The sequence below is a fragment of the Chiloscyllium punctatum genome, chromosome 47 (genome assembly GCF_047496795.1).
Source record: "Chiloscyllium punctatum isolate Juve2018m chromosome 47, sChiPun1.3, whole genome shotgun sequence".
Classification (NCBI taxonomy): domain Eukaryota; kingdom Metazoa; phylum Chordata; class Chondrichthyes; order Orectolobiformes; family Hemiscylliidae; genus Chiloscyllium; species Chiloscyllium punctatum.
The window spans coordinates 4775635-4801918 of NC_092785.1; the positions used below are offsets into that span (position 1 = coordinate 4775635).

General features: G+C 53.5%; 2 protein-coding genes across 6 annotated transcripts in view; one reads left to right on the top strand and one right to left on the bottom strand.

The window, feature by feature from the left end:
• LOC140468514 (beta-crystallin B1-like) overlaps positions 1-220 on the bottom strand; it is a 39688-nt gene extending 39468 nt beyond the window's left edge. The window contains exon 1 of the mRNA XM_072564598.1: positions 99-220. The gene's annotated coding sequence lies outside the window, so the exon portion shown is untranslated. The remainder of the gene's footprint in view (positions 1-98) is intronic.
• Positions 221-3434: 3214 nt separating this feature from the next.
• On the top strand, positions 3435-24161 carry cryba1l1 (crystallin, beta A1, like 1). 5 transcript variants are annotated; one of them, XM_072564593.1, is made up of 6 exons: positions 3435-3529; positions 8203-8274; positions 9280-9398; positions 21249-21390; positions 22819-22961; positions 23954-24161. In XM_072564593.1, exons 1-6 carry the CDS (start codon positions 3467-3469, stop codon positions 24099-24101), a joined length of 687 nt encoding a protein of 228 aa, XP_072420694.1. In that variant the 5' UTR covers positions 3435-3466; the 3' UTR covers positions 24102-24161. The 5 variants fall into 5 exon arrangements, with proteins under 5 accessions (XP_072420694.1, XP_072420697.1, XP_072420698.1 ...); XM_072564596.1 differs by having other exon boundaries at positions 3510-3623; XM_072564597.1 differs by lacking the exon at positions 3435-3529 and adding an exon at positions 3614-3634.
• The last annotated feature ends 2123 nt before the right edge of the window (positions 24162-26284 follow it).

The following is a 26284-nucleotide window of genomic DNA, read 5'->3' on the forward strand; positions in this document are numbered from 1 at the left end:
AGGGGGTGAGGGTGAGGGGGTGAGGGTGGAGGGGTGAGGGTGTGGGTAGGAGGGTGAGGGTGGGATGGTGAGGGGGTGAGGGTGAGGAGGGTGATTACCGAGGGCTGCTGCTCTGTCCCTGTCCCTGTCCCTGTCCCTGTCCCTGTCCCTGTCCCTGTCCCTGTCTCTGTCTCTGTCTCTGTCTCTGTCTCTGTCTCTGTCTGGGGTCTGCTCCAGGGTTGAACCTGACACTGACTGACTGCCTTTTATAGAGTGGATCAGAGCTCAGTGCTGACAGCTCCCTGACCCCACCCCACCCCCTCCCCCTCCCCCCTCCCCCTCCCCCACACTTCCCCCACCCCCCGTCCCCCTGTCCCCCTGACCCTGGGGATTAACCATTCACACAGAAACTGCAATGACAGCACATCGAACGTGAAATATCTCTGTGCTCAGCTCCTCAGGGAGTGACATGGCTCAGAGTCAGCGAAATGTTAATACTCTCCACACGTTCCTGACTGCAACCACTGGGGCTCACTGCCCAGCTCAGGGGGTCAATTGTGTACCCCTACCCCCCTCCCCCCCCCAGTGGGGGAAAATACACCACACACACACCCCCACACCCCACATCCCCCTCCACCCAACCCCAAGGGGGGAGTGACTGTGAGAGGAGCAAGGATCCATTCACTTCATCCTCAGAACGGCTGGATTCCCAAAGCCAAATCTATGATCAAAGCTGCAGCATTGGTCTCGCTCCCACAGAACCTGCAGATAAATGTTTCTGTGCAAGGTTCAGGATGGGTGTCCCTTGTCTTTGTGAGCTGTGACAGGAATTGGTGAAGAGGAAGGCACACTTGTGGAAGCTTGGCTCCCCGGTAGTGTTCTGCCACAGAGACTTGTTGTAAAAATATTGTCTATAATGAAACACAAGGCATTGTAAAGTGGGATGACGTGACGGTCAGCACTGGTACCTCACAGGGTAATGAAAGATAGGGAGAGGTGTTCATCCACTCAGTACCTGGTGTGGAAGGAGGCTGTTTGACCTGTTTTCTGTCTGTGCGGAGAATTGGATTGCATGTTCTCATGCCAAATTCTTGAATTGAAGGAAGTCTTATAATTTCGCGCCTCAACTATTTTGCAAGTTTTGAGAAGATTTACAACAAACACATTGACTTGGACCCCATTTACCACCCCCTGAGAAAAAGAACAGGAAATGGCGTCACCGCGGGAAACGACATCACCACAGGAAATGATGTCACCAATCCAAGGAAACTCAAACGTATAAATAGAAAGCAGGAAACACCAGCAGTGCTTGGTCTGGGGGCTGACTGAGGATGTTACCTCGTGTGGTGACGAAACGTCTGAAAATGAGTGTTCCAGCTCAGCGAGCAAACCTACATCCAGAACCTCAGCTATTGCCTGATCACTCACTAAATCATTTTCCCAAGCATTACACCCACAACCTCTGAGGCAAAAGTGAGGACTGCAGATGCTGGAGGTCAGAGTCAAGATTGGAGTGGTGCTGGAAACGCACAGCTGGTCAGTCAGCATTTTCCTGCTCCTCGGATGCTGCCTGACCTGCTGTGCTTTTCCAGCATCACTCTCATCTTGACCCACTAAACAATATCAATCTATTACAAAGATTTGCTGTGCTTTTCCCAGACACGAGTAGATAATTCACCTCCTTAAGCCTATTCTGCTCTTTGATAATGGTCATGGCAGATCTTATCCATAATTCAACTCCACAGTCCTGCCCAATCCCTATAACTCTTTCATACAAAACTCATTAACACTTCTATCTCCTCCCGGAACTTATTCAGTGTCTGATCTCGACCACACTCCAGGGGAGTGAATTCCACAGATTCGTGACCCTTAGAGAGAAGTAATTTTTTCCTCATGTCTGTGTGAGATCTGTCAGCCCTTATCCGAAAACAAAGACTCCTCATTCTAGTCTTTCCCACAATGGGAAACATCCGTTCTGTAATGGAGGTGGCTGTCGAGGCTGGCTCACAGAAAAGATTGAGGGCTGAGGCAGTTTTATTTTAATCAGGAAGAGAATTGAAGGTTATGGGGAAAGAGGCAGGAAGGTGGAGTTAAGGATGACCAAATTGATTAGCTGTGACCCAGGTTCCCATTAAGCTGCTGATGCAGACTTTCTAAAGAGCCGCGCATGGTGACCAGTGTCGGCATGTCATGGAATCTGGTTCCAGAAATCACTGTCAGTTTGTGGGGATACTGGGTACTGTCTCGTTTATTGGTGGAATACACGCAATGGGCTAGTACAGCCACGGGCACATAAGCAACTGGGAAATCGGATAGCTCTGTGAGGATTCAGGAATAGGGGTGTTCTGTGTCAGTTACACAGGGAAATGATGACACTTCAGTTGGTGTACAGTGTACAGGGACTGGCCAGAGGGAGGGGAATGTGTTGGAAGCAGCTCAGAAAGGATTTCCTGATCCCGGGAATGGGTAGCTCTCCTGATGAGGAAAAGCTGGCCCTATATCCTCTGGAGGTCAGGCAGCATCCGAGGAGCAGGAAAATCGACGTTTCAGGCAGGAGCCCTTCATCAGGAATGAGGCCGAGAGCCTCCAGGGTGGAGAGATAAATGGGAGAGGGGGGGTTGGGGAAGGTAGCTGAGAGTGTGATAGGTGGATGGAGGTGGGGGTAAAGGTGATAGGTCAGAGGGGAGGGTGGAAAGGATAGGTGGGAAGGGAGATAGGCAGGTAGGACAGGTCATGGAGATGGTGCTGAGCTGGAAGGCTGGACCTGGGGGAAGGGGAAATGAGGAAACTGTTGAAGTCCACATTGATGCCCTGGGGTTGAAGTGTTCCGAGGCGGAAGATGAGGCGTTCTTCCTCCAGGCGTCTGGTGGTGAGGGAGCGGCGGTGAAGGAGGCCCAGGACCTCCATGTCCTCGGCAGAGTGGGAGGGGGAGTTGAAATGTTAGGCCACGGGGCGGTTTGGTTGATTGGACTTTCTCACACTCTCTCACCCTCTCACTCAGACACACTCTCACATACACATATACACACACTCTGCCATACATCATCATACAGACACACTCACAGAGATACAACACTGCACACACACTGACACACACACACACTGACACACACACACACTTTCTAATATACACTGGGGGAGAGTGAGTGAGATATTAAGGATGTTAGAGGACATTGGTGGAGTGTTGATTGAAAACTTTACATCAGTCTGTACCCTGGAGAAGGAGAATGTACATACAGAGTGTGAGAAGTGCGATTGGGAAGTTGTTCAGCAGATTGATCGAAGAAGCTGGAGGTTTTAACAGTGGACAGGTGAGTTATCACCCAGGCTGCTGTGGGAGGGGAGGGGAGATATGACAGGGGCCCCTGACCCTAATTGTTAAACCATCCCTGGCCACAGGGAGGTGCTGGAGGACTGGAGGAGGACTTGTGTGGTTCTGCGTTACAAGAAGGAGGGAGAGCGAGAGGAGGGAAATACAAAGCCATTAATGGAAGAGAAACTACTGGGGAAAGGATGGAGGAGAGAATTAATCTCCACTTGGAGATGCAGGGTTAGATCGGGAATAGTCAGCGTGGCTTTGTCAGAGGGAGGTCAGACCAAACAGATGTGGTAGAGTTTCGGTTGAGGAGGTGACTGTGACGTTGGTGGGTCCAGTGTGAGTGGCCGAGGGTTAGTGGTGGGGGTCGCGGTGGGAAGGTGGATTCTTTCAGCTTTGTCTTTTTGATCTGGAGGTATTTGAATCACGCTGGGTTGAGGGGATTGAAGCTTTTCACTGTGTTTTACTGTGTGGTTCATTCCAGAGTACAAATGACAAGAAATCATTCATTCATTTACCAGCAGCCTGCTGACAGCAGCTAACTTGTTTTTACTGACTCAGAGATTTGGGGACACGGGGGCGGGTGGGGGGATTTGCTGGGTGACCCTCTGATGTGCTGATAATACTTTGTGCTGACCATGTCCCTGACCTCAATCAGCCAAGGCTCAGGGAACTGTATAAATAAAAGGTCACAGCAAACATCAGGGCAGACGGTGGGTTCATTCCTTTCATCTTGGACAGGGTACGTACTGACCGATGGCCGGACACAGGCACACAGACTGACAGGAAGGAGAACTCTTCCTGTGTGGGCCTGATGGAGGATTCAGGAAAGACCCAGGCTTCATTCCCGGCCTGTGTCACATCAGAACAGCCAAGATTCCATCCATGGTCTGTCCCCCTTCAAACTCCATCCCGGCCTGTCCCCCGGGCTCCGACCCCGGCCTGTCCCCCGGGCTCCATCCCCGGCCTGTCCCCCGGGCTCCGACCCCGGCCTGTCCCCCGGGCTCCGACCTCGGCCTGTCCCCCGGGCTCCGACCTCGGCCTGTCCTCCGGGCTCCGACCTCGGCCTGTCCCCCGGGCTCCGACCCCGGCCTGTCCCCCGGGCTCCGACCCCGGCCTGTCCCCCGGGCTCCGACCCCGGCCTGTCCCCCGGGCTCCGACCCCGGCCTGTCCCCCGGGCTCCGTCCCCGGCCTGTCCCCCGGGCTCCGACCCCGGCCTGTCCCCCGGGCTCCGACCCCGGCCTGTCCCCCGGGCTCCGTCCCCGGCCTGTCCCCCGGGCTCCGTCCCCGGCCTGTCCCCCGGGCTCCGACCCCGGCCTGTCCCCCGGGCTCCGACCCCGGCCTGTCCTCAGGGCTCCGACCCCGGCCTGTCCCCCGGGCTCCGTCCCCGGCCTGTCCCCCGGGCTCCGACCCCGGCCTGTCCCCCGGGCTCCGACCCCGGCCTGTCCCCCGGGCTCCGACCCCGGCCTGTCCTCAGGGCTCCGACCCCGGCCTGTCCTCAGGGCTCCATCCCCGGCCTGTCCCCCGGGCTCCGACCCCGGCCTGTCCCCCGGGCTCCGTCCCCGGCCTGTCCCCCGGGCTCCGACCCCGGCCTGTCCCCCGGGCTCCGACCCCGGCCTGTCCCCCGGGCTCCGTCCCCGGCCTGTCCCCCGGGCTCCGACCCCGGCCTGTCCTCCGGGCTCCGACCTCGGCCTGTCCTCCGGGCTCCGACCTCGGCCTGTCCTCCGGGCTCCGACCTCGGCCTGTCCTCCGGGCTCCGACCTCGGCCTGTCCTCCGGGCTCCGACCTCGGCCTGTCCTCCGGGCTCCGACCTCGGCCTGTCCTCCGGGCTCCGACCTCGGCCTGTCCTCCGGGCTCCGACCCCGGCCTGTCCTCAGGGCTCCGTCCCCGGCCTGTCCTCAGGGCTCCGTCCCCGGCCTGTCCTCAGGGCTCCGTCCCCGGCCTGTCCTCAGGGCTCCGTCCCCGGCCTGTCCTCAGGGCTCCGTCCCCGGCCTGTCCTCAGGGCTCCGTCCCCGGCCTGTCCTCAGGGCTCCGTCCCCGGCCTGTCCTCAGGGCTCCGTCCCCGGCCTGTCCTCAGGGCTCCGTCCCCGGCCTGTCCTCAGGGCTCCGTCCCCGGCCTGTCCTCAGGGCTCCGTCCCCGGCCTGTCCTCAGGGCTCCGTCCCCGGCCTGTCCTCCGGGCTCCGTCCCCGGCCTGTCCTCCGGGCTCCGTCCCCGGCCTGTCCTCCGGGCTCCGACCTCGGCCTGTCCTCCGGGCTCCGACCCCGGCCTGTCCTCAGGGCTCCGTCCCCGGCCTGTCCTCAGGGCTCCGTCCCCGGCCTGTCCTCAGGGCTCCGTCCCCGGCCTGTCCTCAGGGCTCCGTCCCCGGCCTGTCCTCAGGGCTCCGTCCCCGGCCTGTCCTCAGGGCTCCGTCCCCGGCCTGTCCTCAGGGCTCCGTCCCCGGCCTGTCCTCAGGGCTCCGTCCCCGGCCTGTCCTCAGGGCTCCGTCCCCGGCCTGTCCTCAGGGCTCCGTCCCCGGCCTGTCCTCAGGGCTCCGTCCCCGGCCTGTCCTCAGGGCTCCGTCCCCGGCCTGTCCTCAGGGCTCCGTCCCCGGCCTGTCCTCCGGGCTCCGACCCCGGCCTGTCCTCCGGGCTCCATCCCCGGCCTGTCCTCCGGGCTCCGACCCCGGCCTGTCCTCCGGGCTCCATCCCCGGCCTGTCCTCCAGGCTCTGTCCCTGGCCTATCCTCCAGGTGCCATCCCCAGCCTGTCCCCCTCCAGACTGCATTCCCGGCCTATTCTCCAGGCTCTATCCTCGGTCTGCCATTCTCCATTCTTGTCCCAGGAGAAGGTGAGGATTGCAGATCAGAGTCGAAGAGTGTGTTGTTGGAAAAGCACAGCAGGTCTGACAGCATCCGAGGAGCAGGAGAATCGACGTTTTGGACAAAAGGCCATCATCAGGAATGAGGCCTGAGGGCCATGGGGGCTGAGAGATAAATGGGAGGAATGTCGCTGGAAATATGAAAGGGAGATGGAGGTGGGGTAAAGGTGATAGGTCAGAGAGGAGGGTCATGAGGAACTCTAGGATTTGCTGATATGAGCATTTCAGAAGAACCTATAATATTTCCTAACTGTTTTGGGGTACTGGTTTCTGCCTGGGCAGAGAATTGGTTTGGATGTAATCGGAATACTTTAACTTGAGGATGATGATCTGGGACTCGGTACGGATTTCTCTGGGACCTTGGAGGGAGGTGAGGGGAGAGGTGTGAGCACAGGTTTTGACCTCTTGTAGAGGCAAGGAAAGGTGCCAGGAGGGGAGGATGGGTTGGTGGGGGGCGTGGAATTTCCTCCTCTACCTCTGCCACCTCCAAACAGACCCCACCACCAGGGATATATTCCCCTCCCCACCCCTTTCCGCCTTCCGCAAAGACCGTTCCCTCCATGACTACCTGGTCAGGTCCACACCCCCCTACGACCCACCCTCCCATTCTGGCACTTTCCCCTGCCACCGCAGGAATTGCAAAACCTGCACCCACACCTCCTCCCTCACCTCCAACCAAGGCCCTAAAGGAGCCTTCCACATCCATCAAAGTTTTACTTGCACATCCACTAATATCATTTATTGTATCCGTTGCTCCCGATGTGGTCTCCTCTACATTGGGGAGACTGGGCGCCTCCTAGCAGAGCACTTTAGGGAACATCTCCGAGACACCCGCACCAATCAACCAAACCGCCCCGTGGCCCAACATTTCAACTCCCCCTCCCACTCTGCCGAGGACATGGAGGTCCTGGGCCTCCTTCACCGCCGCTCCCTCACCACCAGACGCCTGGAGGAAGAACGCCTCATCTTCCGCCTCGGAACTCTTCAACCCCAGGGCATCAATGTGGACTTCAACAGTTTCCTCATTTCCCCTTCCCCCAGGTCCAACCTTCCAGCTCAGTACCATCCCCATGACCTGTCTTACCTGTCTATCTCCCTTCCCACCTATCCTCTCCACCCTCCCCTCTGACCTATCACCTTTACCCCCACCTCCATCCACCTATCACACTCTCAGTTACCTTCCCCACCCCCCTCCCATTTATCTCTCAGCACCCTTGGCCCACAAGCCTCATTCCTGATGAAGGGATTATGCCCGAAACATCGATTCTCCTGCTCCTCGGATGCTGCCTGACCTGCTGTGCTTTTCAAGCACCACACTCTTCAACTCCATTTTCATCCTGACACCCTCCAGACTCCACCCCTGGTCTGCCCCCTTCTGGCTCCATCCCCAACCAATCTTCTATGCCCCATCCCTGGCTTGTCCTCCAGCCTCCACTCCCAGCCTGTCTGCTCCAGGCTCCAACCCTGGTCTGACTCTCTAGGCTCCATTCTCAGCCTATCCTCCAGGCTCCATCTGCGGCCTATCCTCCAGAGTCCATCCCTGGTCTGACCTTCCAGGTTCCATCCTCGGCCTATCCTCCAGGCTCCATCCCAGGCCTATCCTTCAGGCTCCATCCTCGGCCTATCCTCCAGGCTCCATCCTCGGCCTATCCTCCAGGCTCCATCCTCGGCCTATGCCACATCAGGAAAGATCCCAGTGTGTGCTTTGATGAAGGAAAGGACTGAGATCAGAAAGGCCCAGAATGTGGGTCTCACCTTGAGCCACAATTCCTCACAGGATGGAAATGTTCTTCAGGGACTGAGGAATCTGGCCATCAGTGAGAACAGTCACAACTCAGGAAAGGAGTGTCGGAAAATGGAGGGAACTGGGGACCCTCGGGATACCTTCAGGAAGGGGATCATGGGGCCGTCTGGATGGAAATGGGAGGGTGAGGGTGATGGGAGCAGTTATCTGAGGAAGGGGATGATGCAGGTACAGGAAGATCGAACAAGGGCTGTGACCCAGATCAATTCCGACTGCAGTCTGATGTCTCTGAATTTCTTTTCCCCAGAAACCCCGACGATTGAAGATGATGCAGACAGTGACCACTCCCCTGAACCAGGGATATCCCGGATACTGGAAGGTGAGACTAAATCCCAGAACAATCCTTATCCAAATCCCCACATTCCCATCTCCACATCCAAGAAAATTCTCATCAGGGACCAGCAGGAGGCCATTCAGCCCTCTCTCCGAGACTGGTAGTTTTCTCCATCAGATCCCTCACTGTTCCTCGGTCAGAATCCTGGGGTTCCCTCCCTCAGGGACACTGTGGGTCTACCCCAAAACACATGGACTGCAGAGGGCAGCTCATCCCCAGCTTCTCAAGGGGGGGGGGGGCAATTAGGGACAGGCAATAAATACTGACCCCAACCAGAGACACCCACACCCCATGAGGAAATAAAACAGGCTCCTCTTGAGCCTCTTTAGGGCTGGATCATCATTAATCTGACCAATCATGTGACTGGATTACTTTAACTTGAGAAGGAAGACCTGAGACTCAATGCTGATTGGATGCTCACTTTTCCCCAAATTTCACTCTTCTGAACCTTCGCATCTCATAGTCACAGAGATGTACAGCACGGAAACAGACCCTTCAGTCCAACCCGTCCATGCTGACCCAGATATCCCAACCCAATCTAGTCCCACCTGCCAGCACCCAGCCCATATCCCTCCAAACCCTTCCTATTCATATACCCATCCAAATGCCTCTTAAATGTTGTAATTGTACCAGCCTCCACCACATCCTCTCTCTCTCTCTCATTCTCTCTTTCCCTCTCCTTCTCTTTTTTTCTCTTTCCCTGTATTTCTCTCTCACTCTCTCTTCATGTCACTGGTGTACCCTCCCTTGCCCCCATACCTGTCATACTCACGATCTCTCCTGCCTTCCTCTCCTTCCCAATCTCTCTCTCTCTCTTCGTTGTTCCCTCACTGCTGCTCCCTCCTCCACTCTGAGTCCCACTCCCTGTCCCTTATCCCCCTCTCTCTCTCCCTCGCACTCATTCTCTCCCTCCCTCCCACTCTCTCCCTCCCTTCCCCTTCCTCTCTCTCTCTCCCTCCCCCCCCACCCTCTCTCTGCATGTTTCCACAGATTGTTGTCTGGGAACGGGAGAATTTCCAGGGTCGGAGACAGGAGTTTACCAGTGAATGTTGCAACATCACTCAGTGTGGGTTCGACAATGTCCGCTCCATCCAAGTAGAAAGTGGAGCGTAAGTGACAGTGTTCTCCAAACCTATACATGTCTCCCAACCACAACAACATGCACACCCAGAACAGCACACTCAAATGGGTGAAGGACCAACTCAATAAATAAAACCATTTCGATACACCCACTCTCACAGACACACTCTCACAGACACACTCGCACAGACACACTCGCACAGGCACACTCGCACACACTCTCACAGACCCACTCTCACAGACACACTCTCACAGACACACTCACACAGACCCACTCTCACAGACCCACTCTCACAGACACACTCTCACAGACACACTCTCACAGACACACTCTCACAGACACACTCTCACAGACACACTCTCACAGACACACTCGCACAGACACACTCGCACAGGCACACTCGCACACACTCTCACAGACACACTCTCACAGACCCACTCTCACAGACCCACTCGCACAGACCCACTCGCACAGACCCACTCTCACAGACACACTCTCACAGACACACTCACACAGACCCACTCTCACAGACACACTCTCACAGACACACTCTCACAGACACACTCTCACAGACACACTCTCACAGACACACTCTCACAGACACACTCTCACAGACACACTCTCACTCACACACTCTCACAGACTCCATCTATAACACTCTCACAGACACACACTCTCACAGACACACTCTCACAGACACACTCTCACAGACACACTCTCACAGACACACTCTCACAGACACACTCACACAGGCACACTCACACAGGCACACTCACACAGACACACTCACACAGACACACTCTCACAGACACACTCTCACAGACACACTCTCACAGACACACTCTCGCAGACACACTCTCACAGACACACTCACACAGGCACACTCTCACTCACACACTCTCACAGACTCCATCTATAACACTCTCACAGACACACACTCTCACAGACACACTCTCACAGACACATTCTCACAGACTCTCACAGACACACTCGCAGACACACTCACACAGACACACTCACACAGACACACTCACACAGACACACTCTCACAGGCACACTCACACAGGCACACTCACACAGGCACACTCGCACACACTCTCACAGACACACTCTCACAGACACACTCACACAGACACACTCTCACAGACACACTCTCACAGACACACTCTCACAGACACACTCTCACAGACACACTCACACAGACACACTCTCACAGACACACTCTCACAGACACACTCTCACAGACACACTCTCACAGACACACTCACACAGACACACTCACACAGACTCCATCTATAACACTCTCACAGACACACACTCTCACAGGCACACTCTCACAGGCACACTCTCACAGACACACTCTCACAGACACACTCTCACAGGCACACTCACACAGGCACACTCACACAGACACACTCTCACAGACACACTCTCACAGACACACTCTCACAGACACACTCACACAGGCACACTCACACAGGCACACTCACACAGGCACACTCACACAGGCACACTCACACAGACACACTCTCACAGACACACTCTCACAGACACACTCACACAGGCACACTCACACAGGCACACTCACACAGGCACACTCGCACACACTCTCACAGACACACTCTCACAGACACACTCGCACAGGCACACTCGCACAGGCACACTCGCACACACTCTCACAGACACTCTCACAGACCCACTCGCACAGACCCACTCGCACAGACCCACTCGCACAGACCCACTCGCACAGACCCACTCGCACAGACACACTCTCACAGACACACTCTCACAGACACACTCTCACAGACACACTCTCACAGACACACTCACACAGACACACTCACACAGACACACTCTCACTCACACACTCTCACAGACTCCATCTATAACACTCTCACAGACACACACTCTCACAGACACACTCTCACAGACACATTCTCACAGACTCTCACAGACACACTCGCAGACACACTCTCACAGACACACACTCTCACAGACACACTCATACAGACATACTCTCACAGACACACTCATACAGACATACTCTCACTCAGACACACTCTCACAGACACACTCTCACAGACACACTCTCACAGACACACTCTCACAGACACACACTCTCACAGACACACTCATACAGACATACTCTCACAGACACACACTCTCACAGACACACTCATACAGACATACTCTCACAGACACACTCTCACTCACACACACTCTCACAGACACACTCACAGACACACTCTCACACACACACTCACACATACTCTCACAGACACACTCACACAGACACACTCACACAGACACACTCACACAGACACACTCACACAGACACACTCTCACACACTCACACAGACACACTCACACTCACACATACTCACACAGACACACTCACACAGACACACTCACACAGACACAATCACACAGACACAATCACACAGACACACTCTCACACAGACACACTCTCACACAGACACACTCTCACACAGACACACTCTCACTCACACAGACACACTCACACAGACACAATCACACAGACACACTCTCACACAGACACACTCTCACACAGACACACTCTCACTCACACACTCTCACTCACACAGACACACTCTCACAGACACACTCTCACAGACATACTCACACAGACACACTCACACAGACACACTCACACAGACACACTCACACAGACACACTCTCACAGACACACTCTCACACAGACACACTCTCACTCTCACAGACACACTCTCACAGACATACTCACACAGACACACTCACACAGACACACTCACACAGACACACTCTCACAGACACACTCTCACACAGACACACTCTCACACAGACACACTCTCACTCACACAGACACACTCACACAGACACACTCACACAGACACACTCACACAGACACACTCACACAGACACACTCTCACACAGACACACTCATACAGACATACTCTCACAGACATACTCTCACAGACACACTCATACAGACACACTCATACAGACACACTCTCACACACTCACACAGACACACACAGACACACACTCACACAGACACACTCTCACACAGACACACTCTCACTCACACAGACACACTCACACAGACACACTCACACAGACACACTCACACAGACACACTCACACAGACACACACACTCACACATACTCTCACAGACACACTCACACTCACACACACACTCACATAGACACACTCACACAGACACACTCACACACTCTCACAGACACACTCTCACAGACACACACTCTCACAGACACACTCATACAGACATACTCTCACAGACACACTCTCACTCACACACACTCACAGACATACTCTCACAGACACACTCTCACTCACACACACTCACAGACACACGCAGACACACTCTCACACACTCACACAGACACACTCACACTCACACATACTCACACAGACACACACTCACACAGACACACACTCACACAGACACACTCACACAGACACACTCACACAGACACACTCACACAGACACACTCACACTGACACACTCACACTGACACATACTCTCACAGACACACTCACACACTCTCACAGACACACTCACATAGACACACTCACACAGACACACTCACACAGACACACTCACACAGACACACTCACACTGACACACTCACACTGACACATACTCTCACAGACACACTCACACACTCTCACAGACACACTCACAGACACACTCACACAGACACACACACTCACACTCACACACTCTCGCAGACACACTCACACTCCACACACTCTCATTGACACACTCACACAGACACAGACACACACACTCACACTCACACCCTCTCGCAGACACCCTCTCGCAGACACCCTCACAATCACACACACTCTCACAGACACACTCACACAGACACACTCACACACACTCACACAGACACACTCTCACACACTCTGACACATGCACACACTCACACCCACTCTCTCACACACTCACACAGAAACACTCTCTCACACGCTCACAGACACATTCTCTCACACTCTCATAGACCCACACACACTCTCTGACACGCACACAAACTCTGACACGTGCACACACACTCACAAACACACTCTGACACACACACACTCTGACGCGCACACTCTCTCACATGCTCACAGACACTCTGACACACGCACACACACTTTCACAGACACACTCTCAAAGACCCACACTCACACTCACAGACATGTTCATACACATTCTCACAAACTCACTCTCTCTCACTCTCTCACACTGTCACACACATTCTCACACACACTGACACACTCACACACTCTCACACAGACACACTCTCACACAGACACACTCGCACACACTCTCACACAGACACACTCATATACATTCTCACACTCTTATGCTCTCTCACACAATCTCACACCATGTCACTCACACACTCACATGTACACACACATTCTCACACTCACACTCTCGCACATACACTGATACAGACACACACTCTCACAGGTACACTCACACAAACACATACACATTCTCACACACACACACACACACACACACCCATACAAGCAACCTCTCAGAAAAATTCTCACACACACACTCTCTCACAGACACTTTCTCACACTCTCTGACGTGGGAGAGTGGGATTAGACTGGGTGGGATATTAAAGGGAGTGGGGAGTGAGGGGGGAGAGTGGGATTAGACTGGGTGGGATATTAAAGGGAGTGAGGGGGGAGAGTGGGATTAGACTGGGTGGGATATTAAAGGGAGCGGGGAGTGAGGGGGGAGAGTGGGATTAGACTGGGTGGGATATTAAAGGGAGTGAGGGGGGAGAGTGGGATTAGACTGGGTGGGATATTAAAGGGAGCGGGGAGTGAGGGGGGAGAGTGGGATTAGACTGGGTGGGATATTAAAGGGAGTGAGGGGGGAGAGTGGGATTAGACTGGGGGGGATATTAAAGGGAGGGGGGAGTGAGGGGGGAGAGTGGGATTAGACTGGGTGGGATATTAAAGGGAGTGGGGGGAGAGTGGGATTAGACTGGGTGGGATATTAAAGGGAGTGGGGGGAGAGTGGGATTAGACTGGGTGGGATATTAAAGGGAGTGGGGAGTGAGGGGGGAGAGTGGGATTAGACTGGGTGGGATATTAAAGGGAGTGGGGAGTGAGGGGAAGACTGGGATTAGACTGGGTGGGATATTAAAGGGAGTGGGGGGAGAGTGGGATTAGACTGGGTGGGATATTAAAGGGAGTGAGGGGGGAGAGTGGGATTAGACTGGGTGGGATATTAAAGGGAGTGGGGAGTGAGGGGAAGACTGGGATTAGACTGGGTGGGATATTAAAGGGAGTGGGGGGAGAGTGGGATTAGACTGGGTGGGATATTAAAGGGAGTGGGGGGAGAGTGGGATTAGACTGGGTGGGATATTAAAGGGAGTGGGGAGTGAGGGGAAGACTGGGATTAGACTGGGTGGGATATTAAAGGGAGTGAGGGGGAGAGTGGGATTAGACTGGGTGGGATATTAAAGGGAGTGAGGGGGGAGTGGGATTAGACTGGGTGGGATATTAAAGGGAGTGGGGAGTGAGGGGGGAGAGTGGGATTAGACTGGGTGGGATATTAAAGGGAGTGAGGGGGGAGAGTGGGATTAGACTGGGTGGGATATTAAAGGGAGTGGGGAGTGAGGGGAAGACTGGGATTAGACTGGGTGGGATATTAAAGGGAGTGAGGGGGAGAGTGGGATTAGACTGGGTGGGATATTAAAGGGAGTGAGGGGGGAGTGGGATTAGACTGGGTGGGATATTAAAGGGAGTGAGGGGGAGAGTGGGATTAGACTGGGTGGGATATTAAAGGGAGTGAGGGGGGAGTGGGATTAGACTGGGTGGGATATTAAAGGGAGCGGGGAGTGAGGGGGAGAGTGGGATTAGACTGGGTGGGATATTAAAGGGAGTGGGGAGTGAGGGGGAGAGTGGGATTAGACTGGGTGGGATATTAAAGGGAGTGAGGGGGGAGAGTGGGATTAGACTGTGTGGGATATTAAAGGGAGTGAGGGGGGAGTGGGATTAGACTGGGTGGGATATTAAAGGGAGTGAGGGGGGAGAGTGGGATTAGACTGGGTGGAATATTAAAGGGAGTGAGGGGGGAGAGTGGGATTAGACTGGGTGGGATATTAAAGGGAGTGGGGAGTGAGGGGGGAGAGTGGGATTAGACTGGGTGGGATATTAAAGGGAGCGGGGAGTGAGGGGGAGAGTGGGATTAGACTGGGTGGGATATTAAAGGGAGTGAGGGGGGAGTGGGATTAGACTGGGTGGGATATTAAAGGGAGTGGGGAGTGAGGGGGAGAGTGGGATTAGACTGGGTGGGATATTAAAGGGAGTGAGGGGGAGAGTGGGATTAGACTGGGTGGGATATTAAAGGGAGTGGGGAGTGAGGGGGAGAGTGGGATTAGACTGGGTGGGATATTAAAGGGAGTGAGGGGGAGAGTGGGATTAGACTGGGTGGGATATTAAAGGGAGTGGGGAGTGAGGGGGAGAGTGGGATTAGACTGGGTGGGATATTAAAGGGAGTGGGGAGTGAGGGGGGAGAGTGGGATTAGACTGGGTGGGATATTAAAGGGAGTGAGGGGGGAGAGTGGGATTAGACTGGGCGGGATATTAAAGGGAGTGGGGAGTGAGGGGGGAGAGTGGGATTAGACTGGGTGGGATATTAAAGGGAGTGAGGGGGGAGAGTGGGATTAGACTGGGTGGGATATTAAAGGGAGTGGGGAGTGAGGGGGGAGAGTGGGATTAGACTGGGTGGGATATTAAAGGGAGTGGGGAGTGAGGGGGGAGAGTGGGATTAGACTGGGTGGGATATTAAAGGGAGTGAGGGGGGAGAGTGGGATTAGACTGGGTGGGATATTAAAGGGAGTGAGGGGGGAGAGTGGGATTAGACTGGGTGGGATATTAAAGGGAGTGAGGGGGGAGAGTGGGATTAGACTGGGTGGGATATTAAAGGGAGTGGGGAGTGAGGGGGGAGAGTGGGATTAGACTGGGTGGGATATTAAAGGGGGTGAGGGGGGAGAGTGGGATTAGACTGGGTGGGATATTAAAGGGAGTGAGGGGGGAGAGTGGGATTAGACTGGGTGGGATATTAAAGGGAGTGGGGAGTGAGGGGGGAGAGTGGGATTAGACTGGGCGGGATATTAAAGGGAGTGGGGAGTGAGGGGGGAGAGTGGGATTAGACTGGGTGGGATATTAAAGGGAGTGAGGGGGGAGAGTGGGATTAGACTGGGTGGGATATTAAAGGGAGTGGGGAGTGAGGGGGGAGAGTGGGATTAGACTGGGTGGGATATTAAAGGGAGTGAGGGGAGAGAGTGGGATTAGACTGGGCGGGATATTAAAGGGAGTGGGGAGTGAGGGGGGAGAGTGGCATTAGACTGGGTGGGATATTAAAGGGAGTGGGGAGTGAGGGGGGAGAGTGGGATTAGACTGGGTGGGATATTAAAGGGAGTGAGGGGTGAGAGTGGGATTAGACTGGGTGGGATATTAAAGGGAGTGGGGAGTGAGGGGGGAGAGTGGGATTAGACTGGGTGGGATATTAAAGGGAGTGGGGAGTGAGGGGGGAGAGTGGGATTAGACTGGGTGGGATATTAAAGGGAGTGAGGGGGGAGAGTGGGATTAGACTGGGTGGGATAGTAAGGGGAGCGGGGAGTGAGGGGGGAGAGTGGGATTAGACTGGGTGGGATATTAAAGGGAGTGAGGGGTGAGAGTGGGATTAGACTGGGTGGGATATTAAAGGGAGTGAGGGGGGAGAGTGGGATTAGACTGGGTGGGATATTAAAGGGAGTGAGGGGGGAGAGTGGGATTAGACTGGGTGGGATATTAAAGGGAGCGGGGAGTGAGGGGGGAGAGTGGGATTAGACTGGGTGGGATATTAAAGGGAGTGAGGGGGAGAGTGGGATTAGACTGGGTGGGATATTAAAGGGAGTGAGGGGGAGAGTGGGATTAGACTGGGTGGGATATTAAAGGGAGTGGGGAGTGAGGGGGGAGAGTGGGATTAGACTGGGTGGGATATTAAAGGGAGTGGGGAGTGAGGGGGGAGAGTGGGATTAGACTGGGTGGGATATTAAAGGGAGTGGGGAGTGAGGGGGAGAGTGGGATTAGACTGGGTGGGATATTAAAGGGTGTGGGGAGTGAGGGGGGAGAGTGAGATTAGACTGGGTGGGATATTAAAGGGAGTGGGGAGTGAGTGGGGAGAGTGGGATTAGACTGGGTGGGATATTAAAGGGAGTGAGGGGGGAGAGTGGGATTAGACTGGGCGGGATATTAAAGGGAGTGGGGAGTGAGGAGGAGAGTGGGATTAGACTGGGTGGGATATTAAAGGGAGTGGGGAGTGAGGGGGAGAGTGGGATTAGACTGGGGGGGATATTAAAGGGAGTGGGGAGTGAGGGGGAGAGTGGGATTAGACTGGGGGGGATATTAAAGGGAGTGAGGGGTGAGAGTGGGATTAAACTGGGTGGGATATTAAAGGGAGAGGGGAGTGAGGGGGGAGAGTGGGATTAGACTGGGTGGGATATTAAAGGGAGTGAGGGGGGAGAGTGGGATTAGACTGGGTGGGATATTAAAGGGAGTGAGGGGGGAGAGTGGGATTAGACTGGGTGGGATATTAAAGGGAGAGGGGAGTGAGGGGGGAGAGTGGGATTAGACTGGGTGGGATATTAAAGAGAGAGGGGAGTGAGGGGGGAGAGTGGGATTAGACTGGGTGGGATATTAAAGAGAGAGGGGAGTGAGGGGGGAGAGTGGGATTAGACTGGGTGGGATATTAAAGGGAGTGAGGGGGGAGAGTGGGATTAGACTGGGTGGGATATTAAAGGGAGTGGGGAGTGAGTGGGGAGAGTGGGATTAGACTGGGTGGGATATTAAGGGAGTGAGGGGGGAGAGTGGGATTAGACTGGGCGGGATATTAAAGGGAGTGGGGAGTGAGGAGGAGAGTGGGATTAGACTGGGTGGGATATTAAAGGGAGTGGGGAGTGAGGGGGAGAGTGGGATTAGACTGGGTGGGATATTAAAGGGTGTGGGGAGTGAGGAGGAGAGTGGGATTAGACTGGGTGGGATATTAAAGGGAGTGGGGAGTGAGGGGGGAGAGTGGGATTAGACTGGGGGGGATATTAAAGGGAGTGAGGGGGGAGAGTGGGATTAGACTGGGGGGGATATTAAAGGGAGTGAGGGGGGAGAGTGGGATTAGACTGGGTGGGATATTAAAGGGTGTGGGGAGTGAGGAGGAGAGTGGGATTAGACTGGGTGGGATATTAAAGGGAGTGGGGAGTGAGGGGGGAGAGTGGGATTAGACTGGGCGGGATATTAAAGGGAGAGGGGAGTGAGGAGGAGAGTGGGATTAGACTGGGTGGGATATTAAAGGGAGAGGGGAGTGAGGGGGGAGAGTGGGATTAGACTGGGTGGGATATTAAAGGGAGTGAGGGGGGAGAGTGGGATTAGACTGGGTGGGATATTAAAGGGAGAGGGGAGTGAGGGGGGAGAGTGGGATTAGACTGGGTGGGATATTAAAGAGAGAGGGGAGTGAGGGGGGAGAGTGGGATTAGACTGGGTGGGATATTAAAGGGAGTGAGGGGGGAGAGTGGGATTAGACTGGGTGGGATATTAAAGGGAGTGGGGAGTGAGGGGGAGAGTGGGATTAGACTGGGTGGGATATTAAAGGGAGTGAGGGGGGAGAGTGGGATTAGACTGGGTGGGATATTAAAGGGAGTGAGGGGGGAGAGTGGGATTAGACTGGGTGGGATATTAAAGGGAGTGAGGGGGAGAGTGGGATTAGACTGGGTGGGATATTAAAGGGAGTGGGGAGTGAGGGGGAGAGTGGGATTAGACTGGGTGGGATATTAAAGGGAGTGGGGAGTGAGGGGGAGAGTGGGATTAGACTGGGTGGGATATTAAAGGGAGTGGGGGGGAGAGTGGGATTAGACTGGGTGGGATATTAAAGGGAGTGGGGGGGAGAGTGGGATTAGACTGGGTGGGATATTAAAGGGAGTGGGGAGTGAGGGGGAGAGTGGGATTAGACTGGGTGGGATATTAAAGGGAGTGAGGGGGGAGAGTGGGATTAGACTGGGTGGGAAATTAAAGGGAGTGGGGGGGAGAGTGGGATTAGACTGGGTGGGATATTAAAGGGAGTGGGGGGGAGAGTGGGATTAGACTGGGTGGGAAATTAAAGGGAGTGGGGGGGAGAGTGGGATTAGACTGGGTGGGATATTAAAGGGAGTGAGGGGGGAGTGGGATTAGACTGGGTGGGATATTAAAGGGAGAGGGGAGTGAGTGGGGAGAGTGGGATTAGACTGGGTGGGATATTAAAGGGAGTGGGGGGGAGAGTGGGATTAGACTGGGTGGGATATTAAAGGGAGTGGGGAGTGAGGGGGAGAGTGGGATTAGACTGGGTGGGATATTAAAGGGAGTGAGGGGGAGAGTGGGATTAGACTGGGTGGGATATTAAAGGGAGTGGGGAGTGAGGGGGGAGAGTGGGATTAGACTGGGGGGGATATTAAAGGGAGTGGGGAGTGAGGGGGGAGAGTGGGATTAGACTGGGTGGGATATTAAAGGGAGTGGGGATTGAGGGGGAGAGTGGGATTAGACTGGGTGGGATATTAAAGGGAGTGGGGAGAGAGGGGGGAGAGTGGGATTAGACTGGGGGGGATATTAAAGGGAGTGGGGAGTGAGGGGGAGAGTGGGATTAGACTGGGGGGGATATTAAAGGGAGTGAGGGGGGAGAGTGGGATTAGACTGGGTGGGATATTAAAGGGAGTGGGGAGTGAGGGGGAGAGTGGGATTAGACTGGGTGGGATATTAAAGGGAGTGGGGAGTGAGGGGGGAGAGTGGGATTAGACTGGGTGGGATATTAAAGGGAGTGGGGAGTGAGGGGGAGAGTGGGATTAGACTGGGTGGGATATTAAAGGGAGTGGGGAGTGAGGGGGAGAGTGGGATTAGACTGGGTGGGATATTAAAGGGAGTGGGGGGGAGAGTGGGATTAGACTGGGTGGGATATTAAAGGGAGTGGGGAGTGAGGGGGGAGAGTGGGATTAGACTGGGTGGGATATTAAAGGGAGTGAGGGGGGAGAGTGGGATTAGACTGGGTGGGATATTAAAGGGAGTGAGGGGGGAGAGTGCGATTAGACTGGGTGGGATATTAAAGGGAGTGGGGGGGAGAGTGGGATTAGACTGGGTGGGATATTAAAGGGAGTGGGGAGTGAGGGGGAGAGTGGGATTAGACTGGGTGGGATATTAAAGGGAGTGGGGAGTGAGGGGGAGAGTGGGATTAGACTGGGGGGGATATTAAAGGGAGTGGGGAGTGAGGGGGGAGTGGGATTAGACTGGGTGGGATATTAAAGGGAGTGAGGGGGGAGAGTGGGATTAGACTGGGGGGGATATTAAAGGGAGTGAGGGGGGAGAGTGGGATTAGACTGGGTGGGATATTAAAGGGAGTGGGGAGTGAGGGGGGAGAGTGGGATTAGACTGGGTGGGATATTAAAGGGAGTGGGGAGTGAGGGGGGAGAGTGGGATTAGACTGGGTGGGATATTAAAGGGAGTGAGGGGGGAGAGTGGGATTAGACTGGGTGGGATATTAAAGGGAGTGAGGGGGGAGAGTGGGATTAGACTGGGGGGGATATTAAAGGGAGTGGGGAGTGAGGGGGGAGAGTGGGATTAGACTGGGTGGGATAGTAAGGGGAGCCGGGAGTTATGTGGAATTATTCTGGGTGAGATTCTAAAGTTACCAGGCTGAAGGGGGGAGATTTAATGTCGAATTGATGATGACAATGAGGTTTCTATGGGATCAGCTGTTGTCGTATCCACTTCCGGAATGATGTGGAGGGGTTGAATGGCCTCTCCCTGCTGACTGGTTTTGAACTCTTTGTTGTTTTCTAGCTGGATTGGTTATGAGCACCATGGTTTTGAGGGGCAGCAGTTTATCCTGGAACGTGGGGAGTATTCCCGATGGGAGGCCTGGAGTGGGAGTAACTCCTACCACGTGGAGTGGATGATGTCCTTCAGGCCCGTCTACTGTGCGGTAAGTGCCCTGGGTATGGTCAGGCCTGGCCTGGGCTTGTGTCTGGGTGCCGGGGAGTGGTCAGTGATCAGGACAGCTCCCCGACCGAACTACAACACAGCAAACTAGGCCCGAACACTTGGAAGGGCAAAGAGGGCACATGGTCAGAGACAAGCAGCTAACAGCAAAGGGAATGCTAACGGCAGAAAACCGGGAAGAGGGTGGGGAAGAGGAGGGTCAGGACTAATCAGAAAGAGAAAGGAGGTTTTCACACAGAAACAGTGACATGAATGTAGTACAAAATCAATATTTTGTGTCCGTCTTTCCTAAAAAGCCTGATGTTGTCCACAACATGGTGACACAGGAGGGAATTCTGTCTCTACCTGGGTTCACAATTAATAGGGAAGAATTCTTGTCAGGATTGTCAGCTCCCAGCCTTAACAGAGCACCGGGCCAAATAAGATTTATTCAGAGATTTTAATGAGGGGAGAGATTATGGAGACTCTGGCCATTGGACTCCAGTGAGGTAACTGAAGACTGGGGATTTGTCCACATGGCAATCCCATTCCTGAAAGCTTGTCAGGATGATCCCAGCAAATACAGTTTGGCTTCAGTGGTGGGGAAACTTCCCGAAACAATTCTTCGGGATAGAATCAGTCACTCAGTGGAGTGAGGTGATTCTGAAGAGTCAGCTTGGATTTTGGAAGGGAAATCGTGTCTCACTCACTTGCTGGAGCTTTTTGAAGAAGGAACGGTGAACCTTGATGAGAGAACACCGATGGTGTGCTTTACGTGGATTTCCACAAAGTGTTTGAGAGGTACCAGATCAGGACCAGGGTCAGGGTCAGGAGTGGGGTCAGTGTCAGTGTCAAGGCAGAAGGCAGAGTGAGGTTGGGGTCAGGATTAGGGTAAGATAGGCCAGAGGGCAGAGAAGGGTCAGGGTCAGTGTCAGGGTCAGTATTGGGGCAGAGAGCAGGGCGGGGTTACAGGACAGTGAGTGATCAGGGTTCAGGATGGGGTCAGGGTTCAGGATGGGGTCAGGGGACAGGATGGGATTGCGGTCAGGATGGGGTGAAGGAGTAAGAAGAATTTGGGAATCAGATGAGTTCATGGTCAGGACAGGGGCAGGAGCAGGATGGGGTCGTGGGTCAGGGGTCAGGATGGGGTGAGGGGTCAGGATGGGTTCATGATCAGGATGGAGTGGGGGGCAGGAAGGGGTCAGGGGTCAGGATGGGTTCATGGTCAGGATGGGGTGGGGGCAGGATGGGGTCAGGGGTCAGGGGTCAGGATGTGATCAGAGTGTAGGATGCGTTCCAGGGTCAGGCTGGGATTGGGAGTGAAGGGTGAGGTCAGGGAGCAGAATGACATCAGGGGTCTGGATGTAATCCAGGGTCAAGATGGGGTCACGGGTCAGTCAGTGTAAGGTTGTGACTGTCATGTTTCTAACAGAACCATTCTGCCTCCCGTATGGAAATCTATCAGCGGGAGAACTTCATGGGAGAGCACGCAGATGTATGTGAGGATTACCCTTCACTACAGGCCATGGGCTGGTGTAACAGCAACGTGGGATCCATGTTTGTAAAGAGTGGGGCGTAAGTACCTGAATCAGAGTCATGGGTCACTGTCCTGAGGGTGAAAAGGCAGAGCCTGACCCTAATATCTGTACTGAGGGTGAAAGGTCAGAACCTGACCCTAGTCACTGTCCTGAGGATGAAAAGGCAGAGGCTGACCCTAGTCACTGTCCTGAGGGTGAAAGGTCAGAGCCTGACCTCAGTTAATGTACTGAGGGTGAAAGGTCAGAGCCTGATCTCAGTTACTGTCCTGAGGGTGAAAGGTTAGAGCCTGACCTCAGTTAATGTACTGAGGGTGAAAGGTCAGAGCCTGATCTCAGTTACTGTCCTGAGGGTGAAAGGTTAGAGCCTGACCTCAGTTAATGTACTGAGGGTGAAAGGTCAGAGCCTGATCTCAGTTACTGTCCTGAGGGTGAAAGGTTAGAGCCTGACCCCACTTACTGTCCTGAGGGTGAAAGATCAGAGCCTGACCCTAATATCTGTCCTGAGGGTGAAAGGTCAGACCCTGACCCCAGTTACTGTCCTTAGGGTGAAAGGTCAGAGTGAACATGGATAGTTGGAGTCCATTTCCCAGGTTGGAAGTATCTAATACTGGGTGGGAGGTATGTTTAATGTGAGAGGGGGAAATGTTTAAAGGAAGTGTAGGGTGTATGTTTTTTCCACAGCGGGTGGTGTACAGATGGTGAGTCATGCTGTTCGGGAAGGTGCTGGGAAGCAGATACGATGGCAATATTTAAGAGCCAGTTAGATAACAGACATGAACAGGTAAGACTGGGATATGGACCATGTGGTGGGAGATGGGTAGGATAGCATCATGGTTGACCCAGACACGGTGGGCCGAAGGGCCTGTTCCTGTGCTGTACTGTTCAATGTTGTATGTTTGACACCTTGACCCTCCCCTCGGTGACATGTCAGTCTCTGACCCTGCACCGTTACAAGGTGAAAGGTCAACTGTTAAATGTTGGAGTTATTCCTTTGCTCAGGATCTGCCTTTTCTTTGATCTTCCCCACAGTTGGGTGTGTTACCAGTTTCCGGGTTACCGTGGTTACCAGTATATTATGGAATACGATCGACATTCCGGAGAGTTCAAACACTGGAGGCAATGGGGATCGCACAGTCAGACTCCACAAATCCAATCCATCCGCAGGATCATGCACTGAGCGCTGTCAGCTAATCTGCTGCTTTTAAATTCAGCTCAATAAAAAGGTGGTTTCTTATCAGTACTTGGCCACTGCTCTCTTCTCTAGAGTAAGAACCGCACAGAAAGATCCCATTCCACCCTACTCCCTGCAGATGCCTGGCTGGACATTGGCTTTGTCAGAACCAGTTCAGGAGGTCAGGAACTGAACCCATAGACAGGAGGCTGTCAGTATACTTTAAAACACACAGACACACACACACACACACACACACACACACACACACACAGACACAGACACACAGACACACACACAAAGACACACACAAAGAAACACACACAAAGACACACAGACATACACACAAAAACAGACACACACAGACAGACACCACACAGACACACACACGCATACAGACACACACAAACACACAAAGACACACACAGACAGACACACACACACACACACAGAAAGACACACACACAAAGAGATACACACACACAGACACACATACAAATACACACAGACACACACAGAGACACAGACACACAAAGACACACAGACATACACACAAAAACAGACACACACAGACAACACCACACAGACACACACAAATAGACACACACACATACAGACACACACAAACACACAGAGACACACACATACAGACACACACAAACACACAGAGACACACAAAGACACACACACACACAGACACAAACACACACACACAAACACACACAAACTCCTACACACAGACACACGCATAGACACACGCACAGACACACACACACAAAGAAACACACACAAAGACACACACACACGCAGACACACATACAAACACACACACACACACAAAGACAAATACACACAAAAACACACACACAAAAACACACACACAAAGACACACAAAAACACACACACAAAGACACACAAAAACACACACACAAAGACACACAAAAACACACACACACAGAGACACACACAAAGAAACACACACAGAGACACACAGACATACACACAAAAACAGACACACACAGACAGACACCACACAGACACACACAAATAGACACACACACACAGACACACACAAACACACAGAGACACACAAACACACAGAGACACACAAAGACAAGCACAGACAGACACAAACACACACAGACACACACACACAAACAAACACACACACAAACGCACACACAGAAGACACACACACAAAGAGATACACACACAAAGACACACACACACACAGGCACACACACACAAAAACAGACACATACGCAGACAGACACCACACAGACACACACAAACAGACACACACACACAGACACAGAGACACACACACACACAGACACACACAAAAACACACACAGACACACACACACACACACAGACACACACAAAAAACACACACAGACACACACACACACAAAGAAACACACACAAAAACACACACAGACACACACACACACAAAGAAACACACACAAAGACACACAGACACACACACACAGGCACACACACACACAAACATACACAGAGACACACACACACACACAGACACACACAAAAACACAACACAGACACACACACACACAAAGAAACACACACAAAGACACACAGACACACACACACAGGCACACACACACACAGGCACACACGCCACACACAATCAAACATTCAGTACAGAACCGATAAAATGTGATGGAGATTGCACTCAGCAAAACTGTCGGCCGAATTTCATTGTGTACGTGAAAAACAACATTCAAACTGACATGATCATCTGTCCCTGAGCAAGGTCCCATGAGAACATACTGTGATCTGCACACAGAGCTCAGGCTGGGACAGTTACAACTGACTTCCTCTTGGTGAATCTCTGACCAGTCACTCACTCCTGACTGACTCACAGACGGACTGACACAAAGATTGACTTACACACCAGCAGACTGACTGACTGACTGACACACAGTCGGACTTAGACACAGATGGACTGATACACAACTGAAAGGCTGACACATAGACTGATTGACACACAGACAGATAAGCTGCTTGACACACAGACTGACACACAGACAGACTGACTGTCTGACACACAGATTGACTGACACACAGGCAGACTGACTGGTCTGACACACAGACTGACTGACACACAGACAGATAAGCTGCTTGACACACAGACTGACACACAGACTGACTGACTGTCTGACAC